The sequence below is a fragment of the Neltuma alba genome, unplaced genomic scaffold (genome assembly GCF_004799145.2).
Source record: "Neltuma alba isolate B1F8T4 unplaced genomic scaffold, ASM479914v2 tig00013817_pilon, whole genome shotgun sequence".
Lineage (NCBI taxonomy): Eukaryota > Viridiplantae > Streptophyta > Magnoliopsida > Fabales > Fabaceae > Neltuma > Neltuma alba.
Window position 1 is genome coordinate 18,613 of NW_021637926.1, and position 11,554 is coordinate 30,166.

The window sequence follows — 11,554 nt, forward strand, 5'->3', positions numbered from 1 at the left end:
TATAGAAAACTTTTAGATTTCATCATATTTTAGTTTAAATTAGCAATAAAATAGAAAAAGTATGTGTAATCTGTAACAGAAAAAACAAGAGAGATCATCAAAAAGTTACACAAACAACTAACGGGAGTTGGGTCTAACGGAAGGGGCTAGTCTCCCATAACATAGTGAACCAAGGTTCTAATCCCTGTTAGAAGAGGTGTCCACATTTAGTACCTAACAGTGCCTCGAATAGGAATACCTCCAATAGGACTATACCAATGCTTTAGCAAAAAACAAAAAAGTCACACAAACATCATTCTTCCTTTTTATTGAATTTTTACGAACAAAATTAATTAGCCAACTTGTTAATATAGTCACCAAACTTAAAGCCACATCAATATCCATCAAATCAAGCGAAACAGAAGCATCATATAAATATATTTACACAGACACTCTTTATAGTTTATAGTTTCCCCATATTAGGGCTTCTGGGAGTTTCCGGCAACACTATTATCGTCGGAACTTGCAGGGTACCCAATACCATGGCGGTTATTAGGGAACATCACGAACACCCCACCGGAAATCACTCCGATCACCGGCGGCAGAACCTGCAAGAGAACCTTCTGCTGCGCTTCAAACGCCGGGTAGAAACAATGGACGGTGTTGTTATCCAAAAGTCCCAACACAGCGAACACTAACAGAGAGAACAAAGCATGCACGAAGTCTCCAAACCTGAGCTTATACTTCTTCATGTCCACATCCTCGGACGCCGGAGACGGCCATATCCCTTTCGGGGTTACAACACCGTAGTGGCGGCCGCCGTCGCTGCCGGTGTAGCTATCAGTGAAACTGGCGAAGACACAGTTGAAAGCACAGATAATAAGCAGAGCTCCCGTGAGGTACTTGTTGAGGAGGGTACCGCAGCGGCCATCGTTGGTGACGATAGGGATAAGGAATTGGAAGGCGAAGACGGTGCCGGTGGGGAGAAGTCTGATGAGATTGCCAAGTCCGTTGAATGCTTTCCCTGACATGCTAGTATTATTATTGCCTGATGCGTCGTTGTTCTTTGAGCTTTTTCCACCCATATTTTGAGCTTTGTACTGAGGAATAATTAATTAGAAGTTCTTCACGGCTTTATGTGTAAAGGTATGCGGTTGATTTTATAGATGGAAGAAGAATTATATATACATATAGAGGAAGAGGTATAGAAATGGAGGAAGCTAGATAGAGTTGATTACTTCTACGCAATACAAGCGATGGATGAGGCTTGCTTTTGCTTATGCCTTTGGCCATGACGAGATCAGCTTCATTTCTAATTTAAGCTTTCTCTTTCCCCACTTTCCTTTAATACACATATATACATATATGATATACTACGTCTGGTCCTTAATATAAGACCCTGTCTGACTTTTATTTTAGTCCTAAATATAAGACCCCAATCTACTTTGTCTCTCATATTTATACATTTTTTTTCCAAAGTAGTCCTTCTAACAATGATAGTTCTAGTCAATACACTTGATTAGCAAAGATATTTTAGGAAAGACAACACCTATTTAGGACAAATAACTAACTCAACTTACTTCCTTAATCTTCTCAAATTAGTCAACTGGCTCTTATAATTAGGACCGGAGGTAGTATGTGTGTATCTGGTAGACTAAAATATATTTTTAGTTTTTTTTTTTAATTTTATACAAGATTTTAAATTCTTCTTTTAATTTTAAAAAGAATATTTTTATTCCTTTGATACTATGTTTGATGTTAAAAAAATGATAATATTGATATTTTAAATGTTAGTAAAATATTATTAAATACTAACGTATTAAGTTTGACTTTTAAAATAACCATGATTGTTTAAAAAAATCATAATTTAAAACTAATAGTTTTGTGATAAATGACTAAAAAATATGCTTTTTTTTAAGTTAAGATATCAAAATAAAATCTTATATAGAATTGAATGATCAAATATATAATTTATCTTATTTATCAAAGAGCAATAATTTCATCACTAAGAAATTAATGGTGAAGACTGTGACTGAGAATCTATGTAGACCGTTTCCCTCGCTGACTGACACAAGATATCGACACATGAAAATAGTGTGATTTCACGAGATGGGTTTGAATGAACTTTAAAGTATATCTTATCTTTGTCGATTATCTTTTTTTTTTTTTTGCCTGACTTTTCGATTATCTAAATAATTGGCCAAGTGCAACTCCGCATGTTTTTAATTGCGTGTGTAATTGTGTTTGACATTATTTATATATTGGTTACATCTTTCAAAGTGAAAGGAAGGCACGTATAAATGGTACTATGTGTTTAATATAAGAGTTAATTTGACATTCAATTTGATTTTATGTATAATATTTTAATTTACTTTGTCTCACTAACTTAACTAATTTTTATAATCTATTCAAATTAGTCAACTAACTCTTATACCTCCGATCCTAATTATAAGATCTCATTTGTAGTTTATAAATAAGATCTTATAATTAGAACCGAAAGTAATATATTAAGGATCGAAGATAGTGATATGTTGGATTAATTATTAAGGTAGATATAAATGAAATTAGAATAATTGAGTGGAAACTACTCTTGCCGTAGGAGAGAACAAAAAGTAGGGACTCAGTCCAAATGAAGGTAGGTAAACAAAGTGAGAGAAATAATTAATGGATATGGATGATCATTGATGAACTATATTCTTTCAAAAAAAAAATCATAATGTCATCTCCGTTTTTTTTTTGGTCAAATTATCTGTAAATATATAATTGAAGTTTATTCTTAAATGCATATAGGTAGTTTAATATAAGCAATTCTCAACTGCGTTTATACTTGTATTTGTTTATATATCTTTGATATCATGTGTTTAATTACAATATGATATATTACTTTTTTCGATCCTAAATATAAGAGCTAATGTATAAATTTATACTACAAACTAACTAATCAGCATCCAATCGTAATAGAATCAGCAAGGTGAGTGCAACTATTACCAAAATAAGAATAGACCCATAGAATTAGTAAATGGCTAAATGATGTTCAGTTGACAGTGATTACGTATAATTTTTTAAATAACAATTTAACACTCATCTTTTCTGTACCAAATACACAAGGGTTTCTGTTTTTAAAGACAAGTCCCCCCCCCCCCCCACATTTTTAAACGTCATTTTGACTTGAAGAAATTAAATATAGACCCATATATATTGAAATAAAACATCATTTCAATCGGCGAAGGAAGAAAGCTCTTATGATTGGAAATGAGGAAGACTTTAATATTGTACTCCTCTTATCCTGAATTTAAAAGCTAGTTAGGGAGTTGGTTTTGATTTTAAATATAAGATTTTAACTCATTTTATCTCTTATATTTAATTATTTTGAAAAAATAATTCATCTAACCTATAAATTAATATATAATTTAATGTTACGTTGCGATATTTCGAAGAGATTATGTTACATTTATTAGAACTAAGTAATTTTTTTAATTTATTTGAATTAGTTAGATAACCCTTACATTAAAAATTAGAGATTTTTTTTTTGGGTTTTCGGTGGCTAAGCCTAAGAATATCTTTTCCTGGCATTTTCATTACTCTTTTTGGTCAGAAGTTTAGTGTTTTTCTATACTTAATTAATCAGTGACGTATTTTGTTTGATTCGTCAGGTTAATTAAAATAGCCTTATTGGTGTTATATTTTATTACGTTTTATCATCTCTTGAAGGAATTAATTTGAAGCATAAGCCATCACCACAATAATGGAATCAAAAAAGGATATCAAATTGGCCTGTTAAGAAAATAGGGAATCCACTACAATGTCGGTCAAGTTAAAATTTGAATTTAATAAAAAAAACTCGGTCAAAATATAGTGATGAATGGGGGAAAAAAATCAAGGATACCCCAGATTTGAGATTAAAAATGATTTTTCTAAAATGTTTTGCTCTGTTCCCTTAATCCCCATGTCCCATTAATTACATCAACAGTCTAGTTGATGATGATCCTGAAAATAATGACTATATCTAGTTGGCTTCAGCTTACTTGTTTAAATTATTTTTATTAATTCACTTTAAAATTTGAATTTGAATTTATGATATACTACCTCTAATCCTTAATATAAGAAATTGTTTGACTTTTATTTTGGTCCTGAATATAAGACCTCCATTCACTTTGTCTCTAATATTTATACTCTTCCGGTCCTTAATATAAAACCCATTTAACTAATTTGATTAGATTAAGAAAGTTAGGTAAGTTAGTTAATTATAAGAAATATGACACGTTTTTCCTAAAATACCATAATCATCTTTCTTAATACCCCATTTTCCTCTTCTACTTGATTGTGGTTGAAGGAGTATCCATAGGGGTAATTTAAAGAAAATTGATAAATATGATAAATGGGTCTTATATTTAGGACCAAAATCAACTCACCAATTGAGTCCTATATTAAGGACCGGAGGAGTATTTTTTTTCTAAGGTAGTTCTTCTAACAATGGTAATTCTAGCCAACACACTTCATTAGCAGGGATATTTTAGGAAAAACAATACCCATTTATTACAAATAGCTAACTTAACTCGTTTTCTTAATTTTCTCAAATTAATCAACTGATTCTTATAATTAAGATTAGAGGTAGTATTAATTAACTATTGTCCGTTATCAGTATCATGTACATATTATGTTGCTGCGCTATTTGCCGTGTTTTTTTTTTTGGGTACAATGCGCTGTTTGCCATGTTTGTGTTTGAACTTTTTTTTTTTTGGTTACTCATGGATATATTTTTATTGAAGATAATCCCACCTAAGACAATATCAAGTATTAAATATGAAAATCTCTTTCAATAAAAATTTAAATATTAATTTGTCATATTGTGAAGCACTAATCTCTTCTTTTGAACCTAATTCAGTTAATTGTTTGTGTTCGGACTTGTTCTATGACATTTGGGCTTGCCGTAACTGGCTAACTTTTTTAGAAGGGCCTTTTTATTTATGTATCATTTTATTTTATTTTTTATAAATAGATATTACCTTCGGTTCTAATTATAAGATCTTATTTGTGGTCTACAAACAAAATCCTATAATTAGGACCAGAGCTAGTCTAATTAAAAAAAGAAATATATATAATATAATTTAAAATAAATTTTATTAAATATTGAAAATTTTAATGAGTAAGACTATAAGAAACACAGGATTTGACTAAACCTATCTATTTAATAATTAAAAAAAACATGCTAAGTTTATAATTAGGCTATAAATAGGATAGGCTTATTATTTAGTCAAAACTTAATATGATTTGGCTTGTTTTCAAGTCACAAATTGGAATTAAAGTTAGACGTCGGAGGTAAAATACAATTTATTACCTCTAGTCTTATAAGAGCTTGTTTGATTTTTTATTTGATTTTAAATATAAGGCCCTAATCTACTTTATCTCTTATATTTATTCATTTTTTTCAAAGTAGTCTTTGTAGTAGTTGTACATATTAAATATTTCATAAAATGACAATTGACTAGTAAGGATATTTTTGAAAAAATAACACATATTTATTACAAACAACTAACTTAACTAATTTTCTTAATCTATTCAAATTAGTTAACCAGCTCTTATATTAAAGATTGGAGGTGGTATAAAAACTAGTTTGACTTTCAATTTGTCTGTAAATACAAGATTCCAATCTACGTTATCTCTCATATTTATTCAATTTGCAATTTTTTCAACGTAATCCTTGTAGAAGTTGCACATGTTAAATGTTTCATTAAATGATAGTTTTAGCTAATAAACATTATTAGCAATAGTATTTTAGAAGAGATAATACATATTTATTATAAATCACTAACTTAACTAATTTTCTTAATATATTCATATTATTCAACTAGTTCTTATATTAAAAACCTGAAATAATATTTTATTCACAAAATCAGAATTCAAGGCCATATTTAACCATTCATGTGACTACACTTCTTGTAGTAGTTTTGCAATCTTTTGGTGGGACTGTCAATTACATTGCTCACGTGAAGCTAATATCCATTGTCCATACGCACATTTGGTTGGCTTATGATGGCTCGTTACATTTACAGGAATTAATAGTCTTTTGTATGATTTGTGTGTAGGCTTCTCCCTCCCAAAAAAGGCAACGTCCGGGTCTCCAGTTCCTTCTTTTTTTTTTCTTTTTTTTTTTTTCCTTTTGGAATAAGAAGCAACTAAGACTAGCTCATGACTGGTAGGCTAAGACTGAATCCCCACCCCCCCCCCCAAAAAAAAAAAACAGAGAATGGCTTTATACTCTATAGGTAGATTGGTGAACAACAATGATAAGGGCCTCCTAATCTTCTACTCCAACCTAGTCTTGGACCCAATACAGCTTTCAACTTTAAATGTAACAAGTACCAATCTGTATTTTTAACTCATGTTTTATTATCAATATGAAACTAGTGTAATTGATGAGAAGTTAACTCATAATCCATAAAGTCATGGATTTAAATTGCGTTATCAATATAAAAATCTTATTAGTAGGTGATGTTTGAGTATCTTTGCAAGTATTTTCTAAGTCTAAAAATATGGTAAGTTCCTAGAATTCAACTCGCTCAACCTTTCAACTCATGATTATTGATCTCACCCATCTACAACCTTCTTTTTTATTTCTTGTTTTTTTTAATCAGTATCATCTCATTCAACAGTAATTCTGTTAGAAATATTTTCAGTCTTTTAAATGTGGAAATTTATTCTAAAAAACATTTCAACATTAATTCTATAAACAACCCAAATCCAACATCCATTCATCCACAACCTTCTTTCTACATTTAGTTCTTGTCCGATATAAATTATTATTCATTATCACCTGAAAAACTTATGATGCCTTAGGCATGATCTGAGAAGATCGACTTGCTCCCCGAATGATTCACTGCGCACTGAAATAATTCAATCATATATTTGAATACTAATAATAATTTAAAGGGGAAACTCACCCCAAAAAAAACGTTGAAAATTGAAAACTTATACATGTTCAAAAAATTATTGCCATTTGCTCATCAATTATTATCAGAATTCATACTAATAATCCATACTAATGTCATAATGGTCTCTATATGCAATTTTTTTTTATTTCCAAACTCTTTTTTAAACGATTTTCCCTAATTTAAAAGTTACCTTCGAAAAGACGACGAAAAATATACTGTGGGTTAAAATTTTACAGCAAGCCCAGATTTCTGATTTAATATTTTTAGTCTACAACATCAAGGATAGAAGGCACTTGGCCCATCTTAAAGTCATAAAGCTAAGAAATTATTCACGACCCACCTAAGTCCAGCCCAATATCTTCCCGGATTTTCAAATCAACCCCATTTCATCACTTCTTCTCTTCACTTCACCACCCTCACCTTAGATTACAAGCTAATTACAATTAAGACCCCGCATCTCATGCGAATCCAACTATGAGCCTAACGACAAACTATTGTTTTCACATATTTGCCCCAACATCTTACCCCGATTTTAGTTCTCTACCCTTCCGTTTTAAAAAATCACGGTCAGGCCAAACTTCCCGTCGGGAGCGACGCGATGCGATAACCTTGACGCGAGGAGAAGAGAGATTCAAGAAGAAGATTCTAAGGTGAAAGCTAATAGATGAAGGAAGTGTGAAATGATCCCTTCCAACTCGACCCAATCCAAACCCTGATTTCAAGTTTCAACACGCCAACAAGTCATTCAAGTCTGAGCAGACGCCGGAGATCTCGCGTTGCAAATCGTCGACGACTGCGGACGGCTGCTTCTTTGAAAAAAAGGCAGAGGAAGCGCGCCCGGTGATGGAGACACCACGACGCCGATCCCGCGTAAATGGATTGACCCGAGAAAGTCATGAGATCGTCACCTTCCTTTTTCGTCAGCGCGTCGCTCATGATTTTCGAATCTAACGACTCGCCTCTTCGAAGAATTGTGACCTTCTCCCTCGTTATCCCCGCTGCTCCTCCCCATCCTCGAGTCATCAGAGCTGGACCTCTTCGAGACCGACGTCACCGGAATCGGTTGGCTCGGAACAACACTCGTCTCCTTTTATCTGGCCTCTCAGGTCGTTTCGCCGGTTTTCGACTGGATCTTGGGTTGGGGTACATAATTCTTAACCTGATTATAGTAATTTCCATAACTCTGTCGATAAATCGAAACCGGAGGCTGTCTGATTCTTTCAATCAAACAATCCTGAGGCCGCAAAACTTCCGTTCCCATGGTTTAAGACCGTAGTTCTCAAAAATTAAACAAAACTCTTGAGAGAGGGATGGAGAGGGAGGGAGAGAGAGAGAACAAGCAGAACAGAGAGGAAGAGATTGAAATTAAGGCAAGAACTTAGACTCAGTATGAAGTATGAACAGAGAGAGATGAAACTCTCATGAAAAGTCGCTCTTCTGCTTTCTTTCTTTGTGTTTTTTTTTCCCCCTTCTCTTTTCTTTCTTCTTCTACCTCGTCTTCTTCCTTCTGGAAATGGAAGGAGGGAGGAGGTTGAATTTGATAGAATTAGATCTCTCCCACCGTTCGGCCCGTGGACGTGAACCTGTGTTTGTTGCGGAAGGGGTCGTATGAGGACAGAGATATATAGCGCCAGAGACAGGGAGGAAGCATGACGGAAAAGGGTTTGAAGATTATTGAAGGGGTAGGCGCGTTTGACGTACTTCGTTGACTGACGCGTGAAGAGAATGAGGGCTCTGCAAGAAAATGACGAGAGAGAAAGCCACGTCGTGTCCTGTAAATAATAAAGGGACAGGTGGCTCAAGGCTGACCTGACCAAGTCTTTTGGTTGATTCAGTTTTGGAGGCCGGGTGTGGGGCCCGTCAGCGTCGCGTTTGTTCTAAACGGAAACGTGAGGGTCTGTTTTGTGAGGCCATTTTTCAAGTTGAAAATATATATGAACGAAAAGTTTTAACCATAAATTTAATGAGAGCTTTATAATGTGATAAAAATAATTTAGTTATTTATGTAAGAGTGTAATTATTTTTAAAATATATTTCAGTTAAAAAGATTGAATTACAAAATAACATGAAGCCCAATTTTTGGCCAGAATGAAGCCCAATAATATATGAAAATATTCAAAGTAAAAAAATTACACTATTTATAAATTAGGCATAATAAATATTCTTACTTCTCATAATAATAAATTTGAAATGCAGTACAGGGGAACTTTGTCTGCACAAAGTCTCGTCGGGTAGCAACAAGCAAAGGCCGAGATGAGATAACGGCGTCGTGTACAGGTTAAGGTGTCAATTTATTACGAGGTACTCTATTTCGTCGTCGGCCCGTATCGAAATTATATTGTGTGGGGTCCACTGGCAATTGGGTCGGCCAGTAATATCAGATTTTTTCCCCTCCTTTTGTTTTTATATAATCGGTTTTAGTATGTTTATTTTATTAAATTTTGATTTAATCAAATTTTTTTACTTTTATGTTTATTCTAAAACTAAACGTTAAATACTCAGATGATGCTCAAAATTAAGATAACAATGAAATGAAATGAAATTAAAAGACAAGATTCGTAAATGAGAATGAGGGGAAAATTGAATAATATCAATTGCATATATGAAAGCGAAATCCGTAACGAATATAAATAGCTAAATTTTAAGTCAATAAAAATGGCAGGAAAAATATTTACGAACCTTATATAGAGAACTTGTCATACAAAAACAAAAACTTATACAAAGAACTAATCAAGTACTAATTATAAGATCTTATTTATAATCTATAAACAAAATCTTATAATTAGGACCAAAAGTAATGTCTAAATATCATTAGTAATTACCATATGAAACATAAATATATGCATTGTAAAATGTAAACGAAATAACGGTACTATTCTTTTTCGTATTATGTCCTATACTTAATACTACCTCTGATCCTTAGTATAAGATTTTATTTGTTTTTTATTTTGGTCCTAAATATAAGACCCCAATCCACTTTGTCTCTCATATTTGTACATTTTTTCCAAGATAATCCTTCTCATGATGATAATTGTAACCAATACACTTGATTAGCAAGGATATTGTAGGAAAGGTAATATCTATTTATTACAAATAACCAACTTAACTTATTTTCTTAATCTCCTCAAATTAGTCAATTAGCTCTTATAATTAGGACCAGAGGTAGTATAAGAGTTAGCTTGACTTTCAATTTAGTTTTAAATATAAGACCTAAATTCATTTTGTTTTTTATATCTATTCATTTTGTTTTTGAGATAATTATTGTATTAGTTGCACGTGTTTAAAGGTTTTATCAATGATAATTTTAGCTAATACATATGTTGACATGGTTAGCAAGAGTATTTTAGAAAAGACAACACTTATTTATTATAAATAACTAATTTAATAAATTTTTTTAGTCTACTCAAATTAATCAACTAATTTTTATATTAAGTAGCAAAATTGTTATATAAAATAAAAGAAGTAAACAAAGGGCATAGGACTGAAGCATCAACTTAGATGTTGAATAAATTATTTCTCACCTAATATAATAATTATATAAAGACCATATCCCCACATTATATACATTGTCATCATGTTTCGCTAGCATCTTTTATTAATTAATTAATCATTTTAATATTCTGTAAAATCAAATGTAAATCTCACTCTTTAGGAGGTAGTGGAAATGTAAATCTCACTTTTTAGGAGGTAGTGGAATGGAGCTGGCCATATAATTAGTATGATATAATATTGTTCTTCAATGATTTTGATCTTTAAATGACAAGATTCTTTTATATTTGGGCAAGAATCTTTCCAACTTTTTACAAAAAAGCAATATGCTTATATCGGATAAGCTTCCCTAGTCACCACCCCAGTGGCCCTCAATACTTCATAATAAAATAAAATTTTGACTGTTTGCTAGTCTTTGTTTGAAGGGGTTATCATAAATGGTTAGATTATACTATTCCAACTCTAAACATACGAGCTACACAAATACTTGATTTCGGTTTTAAATATAAAATCTTAATCTATTTTTTAATAAGATTTTAATTCATTTATTTTTTCAAATTTATAATTTTTTTTAAATATCTTTATTAATTGCGCATAACAATGGAGTTCTCATCAACGAGTAGTTATAATAAGCATAATAGAAATGGTATTCAAAGAAAACAAAAGGGTTGATACAAATTTTGATCCTTTCAAGTTTGGTTTCATTTTAGTTTTGGTTCTTCAAGTTTCAAACTATAAGTTTAGTCCCTTAAATTTCTTTTATTTAAAATCTTGGTCTCTATAATCCAATAAAAACTTGGACCATAGTGCCCTTTGAGGGACCAAACCTAAGGTTGAAACTTGAGGGCCAAAATCAAATGAGGACAATTTGAATGACCAAATATTATATTAACTCAAAACAAAAATACATTTATTGCAAATAATTTATCAATATTCACAAATCGTTATCTACTTTTATACTAAGAATAGGACGCCGCATGTATATATGACTATATGCATTTTAATAAAATTAGCTTTTACTAATAATACTTAATTCAAAAATACTCCTCCGGTCCTTATATAAAACCCATTTAACTAATTTGATTAGATTAAGGAAGTTAGGTAAGTTAGTTAATTATAAGGAAAGTGACACATTTTTCCTAAAACACTATAAT

At 31.7% G+C, this 11,554-nt stretch overlaps 1 protein-coding gene across 1 annotated transcript; it reads right to left on the minus strand.

Annotated features, from left to right (window-relative positions):
• Window positions 1-281: 281 nt before the first annotated feature.
• Window positions 282-1,213, minus strand: LOC114739241 (protein DMP2-like). Its single transcript, XM_028927285.1, has one exon. It carries the CDS (start codon window positions 1,062-1,064, stop codon window positions 459-461), a length of 606 nt encoding a protein of 201 aa, XP_028783118.1. The 5' UTR covers window positions 1,065-1,213; the 3' UTR covers window positions 282-458.
• Between the last annotated feature and the right edge of the window lie 10,341 nt (window positions 1,214-11,554).